This window comes from Colossoma macropomum, unplaced genomic scaffold (genome assembly GCF_904425465.1).
Source record: "Colossoma macropomum unplaced genomic scaffold, Colossoma_macropomum, whole genome shotgun sequence".
Classification (NCBI taxonomy): domain Eukaryota; kingdom Metazoa; phylum Chordata; class Actinopteri; order Characiformes; family Serrasalmidae; genus Colossoma; species Colossoma macropomum.
Window position 1 is genome coordinate 44,946,342 of NW_023494791.1, and position 20,502 is coordinate 44,966,843.

The 20,502-nt window shown below is 38.7% G+C and overlaps 1 protein-coding gene across 1 annotated transcript in view; it reads left to right on the plus strand.

The window, feature by feature from the left end:
* syne2b (spectrin repeat containing, nuclear envelope 2b) overlaps window positions 1–20,502 on the plus strand; it is a 201,093-nt gene that overhangs the window by 74,829 nt on the left and 105,762 nt on the right. The window contains 10 exon segments of the mRNA XM_036575316.1: window positions 1,189–1,348; window positions 8,514–8,669; window positions 10,632–10,772; window positions 11,822–12,004; window positions 13,353–13,490; window positions 14,879–15,064; window positions 15,942–16,046; window positions 17,628–17,780; window positions 18,680–18,781; window positions 19,866–20,024. Coding sequence (XP_036431209.1) covers window positions 1,189–1,348; window positions 8,514–8,669; window positions 10,632–10,772; window positions 11,822–12,004; window positions 13,353–13,490; window positions 14,879–15,064; window positions 15,942–16,046; window positions 17,628–17,780; window positions 18,680–18,781; window positions 19,866–20,024 — 1,483 coding nt within the window.

Here is a 20,502-nt window from a genome sequence, read left to right on the forward strand (position 1 = left end):
ACTACAGGACAAGCAAAAAACACTTAACTTAATACAGTCATATGCAAAAGTTTAGGTGCCCTTGAAAATAAGTTAGCGCATCCTCTACAGAGGAGGTGTGTTTTAATGCACAGTCACTGTTTATTTGCTTAAGTTTAACATATTGAAAAAAGAAATTATAAAATATGACCTATGCAAAAATGATTGCACATTTGATTTTTAATTTTTTTCCCAATGTGTTAAGCATTAAAAATAGGTGCATAAATATGCCTAAAGTCCATCCATCCATCCATCATCTAAACCGCTTATCCTTCTATTTAAAGCACACTAAGCTAACACTGGTTCACATTAACTGCATTTCTGAAGGGTTACAGTGACTTTTTGTTCTTGTAAACTCAGTTATTTTAAATCAAAATGTGATTGGCTGATTCACTCACTTGTTGGTATTGCTATGTTAATCTAATATTTAAGGACTTCAGTGCAGCTTCTGAAGGCCTAAGCAATAGGAGAGCTTACTTACCACTGAGAAAGAATATCTGATTGGACAACTTTCTGATTTGAATGCTTTTGTTTCCAAACAGAACCTAACAATGAAATAAGAGTCCCTACAATCCTTGCTGGACGCTTGATTCTTTTAAGTAAAATTGATACAAATTAACAGATGTCTATATTTTTAGTTCTTAAAATAATAAGACCTTCTCTGAAGGTCTAGAAGGCCCTGATGGTTCTCTGCTGGTAGTATAGTATAATATAATACAGCTTTTATGAAAACAGTCTTCACTCAGTGGTGCTGTGCCCTCTTCATGTTGTATTACTCACCAACATATTCCGCATAATTTTTCGCCTCACTGGGCTTGTTGGGGAAAGTGGGTCGGCTCTGGACCCCAGTGTTACATTCCAGAGTTAGCAAGCAAGCACGTTCATGTAATTGTGGGGTGCACAGGCACTTATACTAAAACAAACAGCGTTGAAGTTTGGGCTTGTTTTGCTTGGTCTTTTTCATCCATAACTTTTCTGTTCTCCACACTACGGACTAAACGCTGCTTCGGAACATTTGGATCTGTGGGATTTTCTCAGACTTGCATTCCCTTTTGGAGAACTACCAGCATACAGATGAATGCGATCTCCATCAGGCTCCAATAACACCAGCAGCTGCACAGAGCAGTTTTAGCCAGGTGCTGAATGACCTTTTACCTTTATGTCCTGCAGCCTGAAGGAGCGGAGTGCTCGGGGTCGTAAGGCAGCACAGGCGGAGATGGAGGAGAGGGAGAAGGTGCGAGAGGAACTGCAGGGGGTCAGGGAGTGGCTCGTGGCTGCAGTGACTCTACTGTCAGGACTGGAACATGCACCGAGCACCAAGCAGCTCCAGGTGGGTCCAGCTCCACTTAAAGTCTGCTGCACTGTTGCACCAAAATAGCAAAGATAAGCTAAAGGCGATATGGAAAAATGGACAAATTCACCAGAAAAGAAGTTGTGCCACATTTAAGAAAGGCTATTTAAAACTGTGTGGCAGATTTACTAAAAGAGGCACTAATTACTGATGGTCTACAGGCAGTTTGCTCTAGTAGGGGTTGCCTATTTGGTCAGATATCTACTTAGAACTTCATGCAAATGAGTACAACTGTCTTGCAACTTTATAATTAGCATATGATCAGTGCAACATAAACCCCTTTTTTGTTCACACCCTTTTTGTATAGAAGCCTGTTTCTGGTGGTGGGACGTCCATATTTTGGCATGTTAGATCAAAACAGTGTCTGATGTTCTCGAGATTTTTATGTAGTAAGTTGACTCATTTTTCTTGGTAGAGTTTAGTAGAGAACTAATTTACTTACAATGTCAAAATAATGAGATGCCATTCTTTGAGAAAGTATATTTATTTTGAGAAAATAAGACTTGATTCTGTCATTATAGTCATAAATAGAGTTTGCGACTTTTAGGTCACACTTTATAGATGCTCTACAGACACTTAAATCATTAACCTCTTCAACTCCTTGGGACCACCGGTGGTTCCAAAACACGCTTTATCATATTCTTCATAACTTTCATATTTCATAAGCTACATTCTAAAGGTGGGGGTCATATGAGAGCTGTAACTGTCTTCTTTCCAGTCAAACAGATGGGTGATGTAATTTTAAACCCTTATAATAAAAGAAGCTGAACTCACATTTTTTTATCTACTGAAAGTCGACCCATTTTTCCACAAATCTGGGCTATAAACTATAAACAGATGGCGTCTCTTCAGTGATCTGCTCTGTAAACATTATTTTTATAAAATAATACAAAGAGCGTCTAAGATTTTTGTCTTTCAGCAGTAAATTGTAAGCATATAGCAATATGTTTATGATCATAAAACACATGTTCTGTTAATTTGAGGGAACCTTTACAAAAAAAATAAATAAATAAAATAAAAATGTACATTCATTTCATGCAGTTACTGAATAATTTGCCTTACGATTTGGTCATGGAAATTCAGATGGAAAAACCAAAATAACTTTCTGGTGATGTTCAGTTTATTATCTACAACATTAAGGTTAGGGTTAGGTTTAGGAGTAGATGTAGGTTTTGGCTTGAGGTTAGGGTTAGGGTTGGGTATAAGGTTAGGAATAGATTTAATAAAGTCTTTCATACTGAACTTGAGGTTCAGTTGCATTTAATGGAAATTTAGTTGAACATTACTTAAAGACGGACTGAGCATAAAAAATCTACGACATCCAGTCAGCCACTTGATACTAAGTAGTTTATGCAGTTGCTATGCAGTGGTTGCAGTTCTCTCTCAATAATGGACCTAAATATGCCTTTATGATCCATGCAGTGATTCAGTGTTTCAGAAGTACTGGCAATACCCATGGTATACAAAAAACACATATATTCGTCATGTTCACATCACCAGGCTGAAGTGGCACAAATCCGATTTTTCACCCTAATGTGACTCAGATCCGATGTTTTCAGAGCTGTGTGGACATCTGATCTTTTCTGACCTGAGTCACTTGCATATGTGGTCCTAGATCGGATACATATGTGATATGTGGCCATGCGACCTTAATGTGAACGCTGAGATTGGAATTCATTTTTTTCAGTACCATCATTCACATTACTATGGAAGCAGCACTGAAGCTGATGTTAAAGCCAGTAAACGGTGGAAAAGCAACGCATCTGATCATTTTTTACCTTCGTCTCGCTCTAATAATGAGCAGCTGAGAGCCGATCAGAGCTAATTATGTTCATGATGCACATGATTCATTTACGTGATGTTATTGAATATGATGTGTGCGTGTTTTAGGACGCTGGTTTATTGACATTAATGACAGATTTGAGTCACTTACCTAAATGAGTGTGAACGATTGTCTTAGAGCTTGTGGTATATTACTGAACCCCTGACGTGGCTTCATTTAGACTAAAATTACACCACATGAGTGCCTTGATTTACAGGCATGAAAAAATCAGGAAGGTTTGTGATTGGTCAGGACATTCACTGTGACATACAACAGAAACAAGGACACTGTGGCAAAGCACTGAAAGCTTCAGCCTGCTAAACATGAGTGAGTGAGTGAGGTCCATGAAGTGAGTGTCCAAAAGTAGTGATGGAGGGCTCATTTGCATATCATTGCTTTCTGCATTATCAGTATTGTAATGCTCAACATTCTCAAGGCCTTGGAGAACCTTTGATAACCTGCATAGTTTCAAAACTGATTATAGCTCTTTACTCATTATATTAAATGGAAAAAAGTTGCAGTTCTGTGTATATTCACAGCTTGTACTTTCACATGTCCTTTTTCTGCAAATCCTTATTTTATTTAAGATCTTGTTTTAGAATTGTAAGGTCATTTGTTAGGTCACTCAGCACAGTTGCTCCACTCGTAAGTCCTCTTTGATTTTGCAGGGTTGCTAGGAGTAATGGCTTTAATGAGCATAGGTGGGGGGGTGTGGTAGGTGTTTGTGTGTGTGTGTGTGTGTGTGTATGTGTGTGTGTATGCACTTCATCCACACAATGTGCTGTTTGTTTCTGTCCAGAACTGGCAATCACTGTCCCCACCAACAGAAATGATTGTAAACAAACTCTCTCTGGCCATGATGTACTGGTTTTTTTGGAGTTTGATGTAGTATGTAAACACTGTTAGAGTCTCAAAACACACTGATTTGTCCATACATGGAAGCAAAACCACAAAACAAGCCTCTTTTGAATTAATCATGGTTGTGATGTCACAACTGGTAACAGATTTACATATGCCTGCCCATTCAGCCTACAGCAATTTAGCAGCCCATTCCTGATGAAGTGATGTGGGGTGTTGTTCCTGTAGACAGTCTGTAGAAGAGTTATTGGAGTAGAAGATCTGGGAAAATGGTTAAATGTTGTGCTGTTCATGGCTGTCAGGAAGCAGTTTTACAGTTTGCACATTTTATACAGACTATGTTAAACTAATGGCTTATTTACTAAAAAAAAATATATTTTTTTTTGTCAAAACAATGGCTGATTATTTCAACATACTATATCAGAAATGTGTCCAAACTATGCAAAATCTCTATAAAATTAGTATTTATTTTGAGATACTAAGTCAATATTGGTCAGAAATAAGTCATTTGTCCTAATAATGCAAAATCTGTAAAAAAAATACGTATTCATTTCAAGACAAAGTCAATAATTAGTGAAAATAAGCCATTATTTCAAGACAAGATGAGTGGATGTGAGGAAAAATGTGAGTATGAGCACTTTTAACTCTTGTTTTGCATTTTTGTTCAAGACTGAGTAACAGTGCGCCTCCTCAGACACTGAGGTTTGGTGTCCATGAAGGAGTAACACTGAACTTTCTCTCTGCTGGGCACAGAGTCAGCGCGGCGGTTAGTTTTATGTTTCATGATTTAAAAGATGCGTTAATGGGCATCTTGACTGAGGCACTGTTTGGTTTGAATAGAGCGCACTCAAACAAAGCGAACCGCTCCAGAGCGGCCGTTATTCTGACTCCAGGCTTTGTGCCAGATCCAGCCCGGAGCTTTTTATATCTGTGTGGTAATGCAGGAGAATCTTTATGGTGATACAGCTTGACTTTTGTGCAGTTTGTGTTTCCCAACCCACTTAAAGTCTTATTCATGTAGTCTCTTTTATCAAATTGAATCTCTCCCTCTCTTTATCTCTCTCTCTCCCTCCCTCTCTTTATCTCTCTCCCTCTCTCTCCCCCCCCTCTCTCTCCCTCTCTCTCTCTCTCTCTCTCCCTCTCTCTCCCTCCCCCCTCTCTCTCCCTCTCTCTCTCTCTCTCTCTCCCTCTCTCTCTCTCCTCACACACATAGTCACACAGTTTCTTAATTGTGCTGTCTTTTAATGAGTGCCATGAGGAGTTTCAGTGTCACGTTGTTAAAAAAAAAAAGCGCTGAGTCACCTCCAGCACAGAGAAAATCATTTTGTTCTCACAGTATATATACAATATATCGCTGTTGTCGGAAGAAAACCTCATATCACCATTTTTGTCGTTTTTCAGTTGTTGGCATAATTTGAAAATGCCTGCTTTCCTTTACATTGTATGTAATTTTCATGAAGAACGGACCAAAGTAAATGGCTCCAAATGACCTGAAAAAACTCTGGTTCAGTTGACTTACATTAGAAGTGAAGTAAGTTTTTTCCTTCTCCTTTAAAGTTAGCATTTTAGAGATACAAGGTTTTGTTCCGACAACAGCGACATGTTTAAGCGTTTGCAGACACCAGCGTTTCTTCTGAAATGAAGGGTGTTAATAGTGAGTTTGTCCCCCTTTGCTGCAGTAACAGCCTCTACTCTTCTATGAAGGCTTTACATTAGATGTTGGAACATTACTGTGAGGATTTGATTGAGCATTAGTGAGGTCAGGTACTGATGTTGGATGGTCAGTTCAGGATCACTCCAGCTCATCCCAAAGGTATTGCATGGAGCTCCATCACTCCAGAGAGCACAGTCCCACTGCTTCACAGCTCAATGCTGGGGTGCTGTACACCCCTCTAGCCCATGCTTGGCATTGGGCATGGTGACCTTAGGCTCATGTGCGGCTATTAGTCAATGCTTTTCTAAGGGTGTATGGAGATTATACAAGCTGTGTGTAATTGAGTGCTTGTGTCAGTAATGGGTGCAGCTTAAAGTAGCCGGATGCACTCATTAGCAGTGCCGTCTGGACACACCAGCAGCTTTTCTATTTCTTCTTTTTTTTGATCTCCTTTTCTCAGTGAGGTTCTTCTTGACAGCTACACATCCTTTCAGACCCACAGAGCTGAGTCGTCTTCTCACAGTGGAAGGATGGACAGAAACACCTGTGGATGTTTTCAGATCTGAAGCAGTTTGATTTTCTCCTCTCTCTCAAAGATGAAAGCTCTAAGTGCTGTTTATCTGATGGGGGCAGTTTTGGAGTCTATCAGGTCTTCCAGGTGGTTGTTAGGAGCCACATTTTCTCTGTAGCTTTAAATCTTTTTTGAATTTTCTTCCACTTTCATTTTCTCTTTCCTTTATCTACATCTAGTCTCCTCTGAAATATCTCTCAGAATTAATGACTTTTACTTGTAATGGCACTGGAAATCCATAAATGAAGGGTGGTCTCTGTACTGTACACGCATACCTTTGTGTCCTGCCTTGCAAGTGGATCCTCAGCGTCGTAGCCTACAGCCAAGAATGATGTCATCGCTCATACACATACACATACACACTCTTTCACAATCCAGCGTCTGTTTTATCATTTAGGGATAATAATCCAGCGTGATTGAGATGTTTGACTTCTCTGTTTGGGTCAGTTTTAGTGTGTTTGTATCTTGTATTATCAACTGGAGCTCAAATATCTCATTAGAATATGAATGGATAAGGCTGAGTATTATCTGCCGCTCGAGGCTGAAAGGTGAAGAGGGCTGATGCTTAGCAGCAGAGAGAAAGAGGAAGAAGAGAGGAGTTTAGAGTGAACTGCATGGAATTCAGAGAAGTGGAGCTGAGAAACTGGCACACATACACACAGCGCTGCAGCCTGGCTCAGTCGGTAAGACGCAGCGTCATACATACATGCTTTTTACTTTAATAGTGAATATAGTCCATGTAGAGAACATCACATAATAGGCTGAGGCTGAAGTTTCAGTGACGTGAATTTGTAATGTTTTGGCATGTTTTATGTTTCAATACTGCTGTCAGCCTAAATTTCATGTATTGGTTAAAGGGGATTTCCACCAGTTTTTCAAAATTGCTGCATAATTCAAATACAAAGTGACTCAGAGTGGTTTGCTATGAATTGTTTCTTTGTAGAGAAACTTACCGACTTCTTTACAGTGGTGGTGGTAGGAACCAGGGGTCACCATGTCTACAACGGAAATATAGCCGTTTTAGTTACAGTCCAAAACCACCAGTGAACCTAAATGTGTCCACTGAGTTTTTAATATGGAATGTTGATGATGGTGAAATTGTAGTAAATCTGAAAAAAAATCTCCTTTGAGACTATTTTGCCTCACAACATCCTGCATGTACCACTCATTAACTTAGAATCCTATAGGGCGCTAGCAGAAATTAGCATTATAGCATTATTGAGGTGAATTGTTCTCTATATTTAAACTAAGTTTTGATAATTACAGCTCAAATTGAAGGCCTGGCCGTGGATAGTCATGGTTTGCCACTGTATCTAGGTCCTGTTGTTATGTGAGATACACTATATGGCCAAATGTATGTGGACACCCCTCCTAATTAATGAGTTTTAGTGTTTCAGCCACACTTGCTGCTAACAGGTGTATAAACTCAAGCATATAGCCTCCAAAAGACAAACACGGGAATAGGATGCCACTTTTGCCACAGGTCAGTTTGTGGATTTTTTTCCTGCTAGATCTGCCATAGCCAACCGTAAGAGCTATTATTGTGAACTGGAAGCATATAGGAGTAACAACAGCTCAGCCTTAAAGCAGTAAACTGTGAGCAGGCCACTAAGTGCTGAAGCATGTAGCATACGCTGCCTACCTGAATGCACCAACGGTAAAAGGGGCGCTAGCAGAAATTAGCATTATAGCGTTATTAAGGTGAGTTTTTCCTTTTGTTTTGACTGAGTTTTGATAATTACAGCTCGAATTAAAGGCTTAGCTCTGGTCATGGTTTGCAACTGTATCTAGGTACTGTTGTTATGTGAGATGCACTATATGGCCAAATAATTATTGAGTTCTGGTGTTTCAGCCACACTTGCTGCTAACAAGTGTTTAAACTCGAGAATATAGCGATACAATCTCCACAGAGAAACACTGGAATAGGATGCTGGGTGGAGGTGTCCACATACTTTTGGCCATATAGTGTACATCACTTTGGGTTAATGTTGCATTTCAAGCAATTCTATAACTATTACTAGGTTGGAATCATTCTATGTTTTCCTCTGATATCCAATCCGGTATTGGTCCAATATCATCACTGGGTATCAGATCATCTTCTCTACCTGTAAATATCATTTATGATTGAAGGTCATGAGCATGAGCAACAATCTTCTCACATTTTTCTCCCAAGTTATGATAATATTCTGTATTTTTGATGAATTGTTTTGTTTAATTTGTAAACCCCTCCCCTCTGTAGGAGGTTCACTCGGAGCTGTGTACCCAGAAGGCCGTGCTGCATCGCATCATGGAGGGATTGAGGATGAAATACTCAGACATGTACACTCTGGTTCCTGTGGAGATAGAGGGTCCGCTACAGGAAGTCTCTCTCTCACTACAGGAAGTGGAGGAGCAGGTAATTTTTCATTTATTGCTTAGTAACGTTCTGTTATTAATATTAATTATAACACTACGACTACTATTCATTATAATAATGAGAAAAAGAAGCAGAAAAAACATACAACATGTACAAATAACAAACAAATAACACTCCATTTTAATTTTGTATTATTTTTTAATAAAATAAAATGCATAATCTAAAAAATAATGCAGTTACTAAAGCAGGTACTACATGCTGTCTCTCCATTTGCATAACAAAATTATTGATATTGTGTGTTTAATAATGGTAATTGTGGTATTTGCTGATTTGTACAGATTTTAACTGAAATTCTATTGTTTTTCTTAAATGTTTCTGATTAATTCAATCATTTGCATGTAATCAGAGTGATTCAGAGTGGTTTGGTGTGAAATGGTTCAGATGTCTTTACAGTGGTGGTGATAGGAACCAGGGGTCGCCGTGACTACAACACCAATATAGACATTTTATTTACATTCAAAACCACCGGTGAACCTACACGAGTCTTCTGAGCTTTTATATGTAATGTTGATGATGGTAAAACAGTGATAAATCTGAAAAAAAAAAAAAAAATTGGGGACTATTTTTGCCTCACCACACCCTGAGTGTAATAAGAATTTATTTTAAAGGCAGCAAAAGTCACTGCATTTTTGGAAAATTGTGGAAAAGCAAGAATTTAGTCTTTTAAATGATATGATGAACCGTTATTAATATGACCAGAGATGTGAACTGGCAGGGTCAACAGATTGTCTTTAAAATCCTATTAACATTATTAAAAGTTTTCTCTGTACTGATGGCTGATGAGTTCAAAGAGAGAACATCTCACTCATGAACAGACAGGTTCACACACACACACACACACACACACACACTGACACATGCAGGTGGGACTTGTTAGATTAGCCACATGCTGCGTGTGCTTTTTACTGTGATCATTACGGCTCGGACCTCCTGCCGTTCCTGATACTAGCGCTCATCACCACCTTTCGGTTACTTTTAAAGGGGAGTGTTCCTGTTACACTTCTTCACCGCATCATCACCAGCTGCTGTTTTGGCACACTGCCACACTGAATTTATATAAAGTGGAAATGGGTCAGCAGGGACACTTTCAACCTTTTAATCTTTTGCCAGTTCTATTTTACATAATGTAAAAGTGGAGCACTGAAATTTAACCCAACTTAAATCCATCAAAGCCATTCAGAAATATCTTGGAGTGTTAGTGATAAATTGATCCATAAACTGTAATAAAAGTGTTTTTTTTTTTGTATTTTGTTATTTTGTGTGTCACTTACCTAACAAATCACTGTATAAGCTATCATAATAAGAATAATAATAATGCAGTAATTAAGGGTATCAAAGTTAACACAATAATAACACAATGAAACATTAAATCCTCTAATTTGAACAGTGTTAATACATTTTCCTAGTTTAACGCGTTATGTTATGTAATATGTAATTGTATGATTTAAAATTGTTGTAAAATACTTAATACTTAAATACTTACTTTTAAATACTTAAAATACTAAATAAATAAAATAATCACACATATGATTACATTCACCAATTGAATTATGCTTTAATGCTCCATAGCCTATATATATATATATATATATTTACAGCCCTGAGATGGACTGGCGACCTGTCTGAGGTTTCCTGCCTTCCGCCCAATGACCGCTATATATGTGTACACACACATATACATGCGCATATATATATATATATGTGGTCACCGAGAATGCTGTGTTTCTAATCCACTTGTACCAGCAGAACTTATTAGAACTTAACATCTGCTCTGTCCACCACCCAAATGATATCTGCTCTATGGTGGTCCTGTGGGGGTCTTGGCCGTTGAAGAACACAGTAAAAGTGAGCTAACAAAGTATGCAGAGAAACAGGACAGTTGTACAAATGTGAATGAAGTGTCCGGTCGGTCATGGTTTATATACATTTTCTCTCTCTCAGGTGGAGGAGGCGGTGGAGAAGAGTGGTCCCCTCCACAGGCTGGACGCCAGACTGTCTGAGATAAGGGCCGGCCTGGAGTCGGTGCAGATCAGGCTGGAGCAGAAGAGTCCTAACGTTCCAGAGGCGGAGAACACGCAGAAGGTCTGATACACAAACAGAACTGGTTACCATTTAGAGAATTTACAGATGAACTTCAGCAGTCCAAATGGCCCAAACATTAAAGGTAAAAAATGTAACTTTTCTCACTTTTCTTGCTTTTCTGATGTAATATGTAAACATTGTTAGATTTTTAGAACACACCATCCACTCTCTAGTTCACACTGAACTGCATAAACAGCCAGTTTTGAACTCTTCATGGTTGTCATGTCACCATTATGTTCACTTTTATATACAGTCGTACACAAAGTTCAACACCCCTGGTCAAATGATGTGTTTTGTTGATTTTCTAAGTGAAAATAAGTTCGTAAATCTGCTACAGAGAACACACTAAAATATGACATTTTTCTGCAATGTAGAAAATTTTAGTGCACATTTCCTATTTATGTGCTCAGTTTAAAATATTGTAAAAACATAAAATAATAAACGTACCATAACTTTTGCACAGGCCATTTTCTGCTATTACATTTTACATTTTATTTTTTCCAAATATGTTAAATTCTTCAAATAAACAGTACTTGTGCGTGTGTTAAAATGTGTAGAAGTTTGTTCTTTGTAGAGAATGTAACTCATTTTCAATTAAACAAAACCAGGGGCACCCAAACTTTTGCGTATGACTGTACTCAGCTTACAGCACTTTCACCCCACACATTCGCCTTAAAGTAACAGGGAGCGTTTCTCCTGCAGACAGTTATTGGAGTGAAATATATGGGGGAAATGATTAAACGCTGTACTGTTCCTGGCTGCCAGGATGCAAATGGATCAACACAGCCTTCCAAAAGGTCTACACATCTGACAGGAGCTGAAGTCTTTCCCATATCCCTGAATATTTCAGCCTGAATTTAACAGTTTGCTCTGTACATTTCAACCCAGACTGCTTTTGAATCAGAACAGAGATCATTTGCATAAAAGGCACAATAACAAAAACAGCCTTTTTTTGTAAAAAATGAATAAATCAGTCTTTCTTGCGTCTCTATTCCAGAGCTAAGCGTCTGTGCTGAATACTTCATATATGTGTTTCTTTCCTCCCGTAGCGCGTGTGGGACGAGTTGGACGGTTTGCACTCTCGGCTCGCTGGGGTGGAGGTGGAGCTCCAGGATGTTAGCGAGGAGAAGCCGGAGGAGGCGCAGGCTCTCATGGAGAGGCTGGCTCAGACTCAGCAGCTTCACACGCGTCTGACCAAACAGGCCGAAGAGAGGACGGCCTTCCTCAGCAAGGTCAGAACCACAACGGCAGACACTTCAGTTAATAAAAGTGTGGTAGTACATGTATTAGGGCATTTCAAACAATAATTACAGTTATAATATAATATTAAATATATAATGTCAAAAATAATTAATTGGATCACAGAGGCTCTGAAAAGCATAGTATATTTTATCTATTCCACGTTTATGTCACATGTATGTAAATATTTCTGGGCAGAAGGAATATGATAAAGTTATGGAACAGAGGGGAAGGCAGGCACGGGCTACTAATGTTGATAGGGTGTCATATTACCCCAATCATCAATTCATCCATCTGAAAATAAGCCACAGGGCTTATCTGACTCCCAGGGTAAGACACTTGATGGGTTCAAGCCCTCACCCCTTCTGTACTTTCTGTCCCCATGGGACTCTGAGGACTTTTATGCACATTATGCTGTCTCTTCTCTGACCAAGACATACTTCCCTATGGATATTCCCTGAACTTCATATACTTAATGATAACGCTAAATTCCCCATTATGGAAAGATCCTGGAAAATGTGGCTGGCTGGCTTAACTGCAGCAAAAAACGCTATTGTCTAGCATTGGCTACCCCTCACAACCTGTCCATACAGCACAGGGTCTATACCTTATTGGATATCTTCTATCTTGAACGCTGCCCCTAGAACTCTTCATACAGGGATTCACGGAATATCTGAAGTTAGGACCTTTGTTCTTGCTTAACTATATGATGTGTTTAAGTTGTGAATGATGTAACTCAGTTTTCATGTGTCGTATGTTGTATCTATGATTGGTTTTTGTTTTTAAGTCCCGTGTTTGTGTGGTTCAGGGCTGTTTTTTTCTTTAAATGTGAAAAAAAAGCAAAATATAATAATCACAGTTAATCATGAAAGTTTGTGTAGTAAATTGTAATTAATCACATTTATCTTATGTGCTCAAATAAAGACAGATTGTAAAAGTAGTGCATTTAGCTAGCTACATGAATGGACAAAATAAGCTTCATTAACATGAACAACATAACGAAAGCTGGAGCTTTCAGGTTTACTATTGTTGTTCAATAAGCACTGTCCAGCACAGTCTGCTAATGCTGCTGATAATACTGATATCGCCAGCCTACATGCACTAAATACTTTAGACTCGATGTACTTCAGTGATAAACAAATTCTCCAAGGCAGTAGCTGGTAATAAATTTAATCAAGAGAGCCGTCAATGAAACTTGTTTGAGCAAGAGGGCTACAGTCGCACAGTCACAGTAACTATTTATCCCAATATTAACATGTTAACTTTGTTAATCTTTAACTAGGTCTGATGGATTTCATGTTATCTGCTGCTTTCCTAAACTCAGTGTGTGTGTATGTGTAGATGCGAGGTTGGTTGCAGGAACATGAGGAAATGGTGAAAGGATCCCAAAGCTGGATTACTGAAGCTCAGTCCTGGCTGACTGCACCCTGCACCTACACCACAGCTAAATGCCTGGACGGCCATGTTAATGCTTTACAGGTAACACAGGCACAGTCAGGTTTGTTTTTATCATATAAAGTTTATTAATACACCGATCAGGCATAACATCATGACCACCTTCTTGTTTCTACGCTCATTGTCCATTTTATCAGCTCCACTTACTATATAGGTGCACTTTGTAGTTCTACAGTTACAGACTGTAGTCCATCTGTTTCTCTGCGTACTTTGTTAGCCCCCTTTTACCCTGTTCTTCAGTGGTCAGGACCCCCATGGACCCTCACAGAGCAGGTACTATTTGTGTGGTGGATCATTCTCAGCACTGCAGCAACACTGACGTGGTGGTGGTGTGTTGGTGTGTGCTGTGCTTGTACGAGTGGATCAGACACAGCAGTGCTGCTGGAGTTTTTAAACACTGTGTCCACTCACTGTCCACTCTATTAGACACTCCTACCTTGTCAGTCCACCTTGTAGATGTAAAGTCAGACACGATAGCTCATCTGCTGCTGCACAGTTTGTGTTGGTCATCCTCTAGTCCTTCATCAGTGGTCACAGGACGCTGCCCACAGGACGCTGTTGGCTGAATATTTTTGGTTGGTGGACGATTCTCAGTCCAGCAGTGACACTGAGGTGTTTAAAAACTCCAGCAGCTCTGCTGTGTCTGATCCACTCAGACCAGCACAACACACACTAACACACCACCACCACATCAGTGTTACTGCAGTGCTGAGAAAGTTAGCTGGTGAATGAGAAGCGACTTCAGCTTTGTAAAAAATCAAATGTTGAGAGACATTTACTAAAAAAAAATCCATTTTTGGAAAAGTTTCCTGCCGGAGATGTGAGAAAAGCAGCTATAGCTGAGCTAAAGCTTAAAGCAAAGTAATTCTGTATTTGATATATATATATATATATACTATATATATATATATATATATATATATATATATTATAGTAAGTTATATTAAATTTGTTAGCCTTACATTACATTACACATTACATTAACATCAGCACATACTGAGACATAGTAACAGCCAAGATGGGAAAATGGACATAAACTGTTGTGGCTCCCAAGGTGGCTTGATTTTTGCTAAAAGGACAAAATGCCTCTTCTTAACATTTGGGATGTGACCCCTGAAATAGGGTGATTTTAAATAATGGCTTAGGTGCCTAAGACTTTTGCACAGTAGTTTTTTATATATATTTAAGTACCCATGTGTAATAATAATGTCACCTGTATTTAATATATATATATATATGAAATATAATATCTGTTTTTTTGTTTTTTACTTTTCTAAATATTTTGAAAATATTAGCGGATTTCCTGATAAACAGCTTAATAGAAATCTTTCTAGTTTAACTAAAATTGAAAGTTACGAAGTTCTTTTCCATCTTCGGTCATTAACATGTTATCACTGCGTGTTCCTCTGTAGATGGTGCTGGACGATTCAGAGCAGATCCACCGGACGCTGCAGGGCTTTGAGAGCGTGCTGAAGGAGATGCAGAATGTGTGTGATGTTAGTGGACTGCGGCAGGAGCTGTGTGAAGCAGACCGACGCGTGGCACACATGCAGCAAAGCCTGCTGGGACCTCTGTCACAGCTGGAGCACGCTGCAGCAGTGAGTACACAGACCTACACTAACCATGCACTATACTCCCTTATTAGGCAGGGCAAGCAAGTTTATTTATATTGCACCTTTCATACGTTGCTGTCATTCAAAGTGCTTCACAAATGAGAAAATATAGTCAATTTAAAAAGTAAGTAAAAGAGAATAGAAATTAAAAACATGATTAAAACAAGATTAGGACAATAGATTTGAAAGAGAAAAATCATTAAACTAAAAGTCAAATTAGAAATTAGATTATGATAAAAGCTCAATAAAAAAAATATAATGAATTACAGCAATTAGTAATGGTTATTACCACCATTCCTCTTTACTCAGCACTTATTTACAGATTTTAAGTCTAGAACAGTCTTAGAATAGCTGTTGTCATTTTGCTATACGTTAGATTTACATTAAATCATATAAAATTGCATAATAATTATAAAGCCATGTAGCATGTGTCTGCACTTCTGACTTTTTTCTCTTTCAATATCAAAAAATGAGAAATAAAAGGCAAATATAATATTCAAATAATAAATAAATAAATAAATAAATAAATAAATGTGGTATGACATCAAAGTTAAGAATGATCCAGTGAAAAATAATTAATTTAATATTACAAAGCCTTTATAACTGCGACTTTTAAGGGTTAAAATTCTGTCTTAATTATATTGACATTACTCATGCAACCAGAGTTACATCATTCACATGCATTTTAATAAATAATTAATAAATTAGGTAATTAGTGTGGTATGTTACTTACTCAGCTAGTTAGTAGAATGTATGTTAGCTCATTAGTGAAGTATATTAATTAGTTAGCCAGTCAGTGGAGCACCTAAACTACACTTGATATGCTGGGCTGGAAAGCTGTTTTACACTAATGATCCCACAGGAAGTGGACGCCATGGAATCTGAGCTGAAGATCATGGAAAAAGACGTTACTGACCTCAGATCAGTGCTGACCTTAAAGGAGGGCATCAGCCAGGACAAACTTAAGGTGTGTTTATGTGCGTATATGTGTGTGTTTGAATGGGCACAGTGGGCGAAAAAAACCTAGTATATACCATAACTAACGCATACGTAAGCAAAAATGATCGACATAGCGTTAGGAGGCTGGAGGTGTCCAGCATTCATCTTTTCATTCTTAAGGAGCCGGTCAGGTACTTCTTTGATGTTATTTATTCATACTTGGCCACGTTTATGCCTAAACAAGCCACATTGAGCTGCTAGCGAGAAGCGAGGGGTGAAAGGGGAGGGGTGAGAAAACCCTTCTGAGATAGAATGGGCAGCTTCATTCAAAAGATCGTGTAACTACCACATAAAAAAATCACAACAAAATATTTATAAATGTTAAGTTGATTTTTAACCCTCACAGGTAAAAATCCATTTACATCAATTCGTTTCTATGAACTGTAGATTTCCAAACACATTTCCATCATACAGATACAGTCATATGCAGACAGTTGGTCCGATTACACTTTCTGGACTTATAAAATGTGGGCTGTGCAAATGTTATCCAGATTCAATCATTTGTGTTTTATTTTTTTCCCAATATGTTAAACTCAGCAAATACACAGAAACTGTGCACTAAAATTTGCAGAAAAATGCCATATTAAGGTTCTCTGTGGAGGAAATGTTAACATTATTTCACTAAGAAAGTCTACAAACATCATTTAGTGAAGGTGTTCAAACTTTTCCATTATTGAAAAAAAAGCGCAGGTCAGCTGAGGGACCTCTTTGCATTTTTTGACTAGGGGATTTTGAATGGTCAGTTTCAAAAATGGAATTTTGAATAAAAAATATTGGTGGCACTTTATTTGGAGTGTCCCTTTAGATGAAACAGACACTCAATGGACTCTCAGTCAAAAACACATGGGTATTAGGATTAGGGCCAGGGTGAGGGTTAGGTTTTGAGTAAGGCTGGGTAAGGTTAGGATTATGTCCAGGGTTGGGATTAGGTTTTGAGTTGAGGTTAAGGTTAGGATTAGGGCCAGGGTGAGGGTGAGGTGTTGGGTAAGGTTGGTAAGGTTAGGATTATGTCCAGGGTTAGGATTAGGTTTTGGGTTGAGGTTAAGGTAAGGGTTAGGATTAGGGCCAGGGTTAGGATTAGGATTTGAGTAAGGTTGGTAAGGTTAGGTTTTGCGTAATGGAAGTAACATGTTAACATCTACTTAATGTAAGTAATGTATCAACAGAACATCTACAAGATATTTACTACAGTGTATTCAGACACTTCACTGCTGCTACTGCACTGATATGTTGTTGATGTGTTACTGATAATCTGTTAAGAGTTTATTAATCATCTATAAAGGACCACTTCAAATAAAATGTTACTGACATATTTAGCAAGTGCATTTTCATTCATCTTTTTTTGGGTGATTAGATACTAAAAGTAAATTTGAGGTGGCCATTTTTGGTCATGATAAAAGTGGGTGGGCTGAGTCATACTGCCAACACTGGTTTGAAACTCTTTCTCTAAATACCATAATACGGGTGTATCAAGTGCTTTATAATGTAAATGAATGTCTTTATGTTTGTCTGTGTATGTGTGTATGTGTGTGTGTGTGTGTGTGGTCAGGCTGCTGAAGGCAGGATCGAGCTGATGAAGCGGACGGTAGCTGAACTGCAGAGCTGTAAGGCTGGACTGTGTTTACCTGAAGGGACAGAAAGCACACTGACTGTGTTCAAGAGCGCTGAGTTATTACTCAACCAGTTACTGGAGCTGGAGCAGGTATATAAACACACAGAGGAGATTGCAGGACAGCTAAATGCTGCTGTGTTACTTAACCTTAAAGTGATATTAACCTAAATCAAATATATACATTTTCTCCCTTGAATGGAGTCGATCAGTCAAGATATGTTTGGCGTCTGAGGTTTGCTTCTTTAGTTTTGCACTGGAGCTACAAGGCTAATGTAGCTAACAAGTAATGGAAGATTATACTCCACAAATAAGCATTGTACAAACTGCATGCCTAAATCATCACACACTGGCCTCAAACGGTGCTGAGTTTCCACTGATTTTTCAAAATGTATGCTTAATTCAGTTGAGAAGTAAGCAGTGGTGGTGATAGGAACCAGGGGTCACCATGTCTACAACCCAAATATAGTCCTTTTATTTACTCTCCAAAACAACTACTGAACCCACACATTTTTACATGTAATGATCTGAAAAATAAGCGTTCTTTGGGAACGCATTTTACGCCAAAATCTTCTCAAATCTTAAAAAAATCATTACACCGGTCTCATGTCTCAGGCATCAGGCAGCGTATTCATGACCATTTCATGTAATAACTTTCTATAAGTGAACTTTTAGTGGTGTTAAACTCTTGAGAGTTCCCATCATCACCACTGTGAACTAGTCTGATTCGGTAAGGAACATTTCACATCGAACCACTCTGAATGCCTTTGTTTACATCTAAGTGATTTCATCATGCAGAAATTTTAAAAATGGTGGTGTTCTCCTTTAAGTAATGTCTTTTAAACTTGATTGTGTGGTTTCTGATACACTGTTATCTTCAAACATGGACAAAAATACATTGCAGGGCTAATAAACTGTCTTCAGTTTGTCAAACATCCATCTCCATTCTATTTATAATGAAAGTGATCTAACACCGGACTCTCTCCCGTTAGCTCGTTCTGGAGCACACTGTGGTCGTAGTGGAATGTCCTGCGGCAGTGTGTGAGAAACCCACCCTCAGTGTCCCCCCAACCATCACTGAAGAGGAAGTGCAGGTACAGCAGAGCATACAGCTGCGAGAACAGCCACAGTTCACCAGTTAGACTGCTGTGTTGTCATTGACATTCAGGCAGGGATTAGAAACAGTCAGCAGGAAGCAATAATAGTGGCAAACAATGTTAATAACCAAGGAACAGGATTAAGAGCTCTATTTAGCGTTAGGTGTAAAAGTGTATTTTAAAAGGCCTTCTATAAGCACAATGTTGCTATTCTAGTCACAAACCAGAAAGATGGTGTGCAAACATGCTGTTTAGACAGCTGCACTAGTCTTCGGACAGCTGCAGTATTCTTAGATGGCTGCAGTAGTCTTTAGGCAGCTGCAGTAGTCTTTAGGCAGCTGCAGTAGTCTTTAGATGGCTGCAGTGGTCTTTAGACAACTGCACTAGTCTTTAGATGGCTGCAGTAGTCTTTAGGCAGCTCCAGTAGTCTTTAGATGGCTGCAGTATTCTTTAGGCAGCTGCAGTAGTCTTTAGATGGCTGCAGTAGTCTTTAGACAGCTGCACTAGTCTTTAGACAGCTGCAGTAGTCTTTAGGCAGCTCCAGTAGTCTTTAGATGGCTGCAGTATTCTTTAGGCAGCTGCAGTAGTCTTTAGATGGCTGCAGTGGTCTTTAGACAACTGCACTAGTCTTTAGATGGCTGCAGTAGTCTTTAGGCAGCTCCAGTAGTCTTTAGATGGCTGCAGTATTCTTTAGGCAGCTGCAGTAGTCTTTAGATGGCTGCAGTAGTCTTTAGACAGCTGCACTAGTCTTTAGACAGCTGCAGTAGTCTTTAGGCAGCTCCAGTAGTCTTTAGATGGCTGCAGTGGTCTTTAGACAACTGCACTAGTCTTTAGATGGCTGCAGTTGTCTTTAGACAGCTGCAGTAGTTTTTAGACAGCTGCACTAGTCTTTAGCCAGCTGCACTAGTCTTTAGACGGCTGCACAAGTGTTAAGACAGCTGCACTAGTCTTAAAACAGATTGGACATCAATTAATTGTGGAGAAAATTGGTTAAAATTGCAAAAAAAAAAAAAAAATATTTGGTGTTAAATCCACACTGATCAGTAAACACACAGCTATGTTTGTGTTCATCTTTGTTCAGGATGGTGGTCTGGACCAAGGCCTGATCAAGGTTGTGCATTTGAAGGAGGATGTGCTGAGTGGATCTGGAGCCATGCTGATGACCGTAGAGGAGTCCAGTCCAGAGCAGAGGCTCAGCTGGGTCACAGAGAAGAGCAACCAGACTTCAACTCACTCACAGGTTACCATACTCACATTCACCCTTGATTACTTAAGAAACATAATTCAGTTCTGCTTATGAATTATGGGACTAAAAATTGAATCAGCCGTTTTATCTGATTGATGATATCCAATAGCCAGAAGATGGTGATGTGTTTCAGTAAGTGTGCCATAGTGAAAATGTTCACCAGGATACAAAAATGTAATGAAAGTAAACTAAAATAAAACTAAACAACAATGAAACTGAAAGTATTTATGAATAATAAGACTAAAAATAAGAAATGGTGACTGTTTGTAACTCTCGCTTTCTTGCACCAGACAGCGCAAATGTATTCAAACAGTTTGAGCAGCAGCAGATAAACAGTGCAAATATTCGCCATGTGTAACTTTCACGGTTTTAACAAGGAACATTAGACATGAGATTTATAATGTTTATAATGTTTATAATGTTCAGCACCCAAGAACTTCTCCACTACGGGTTTGATACCATCTGGAAACGT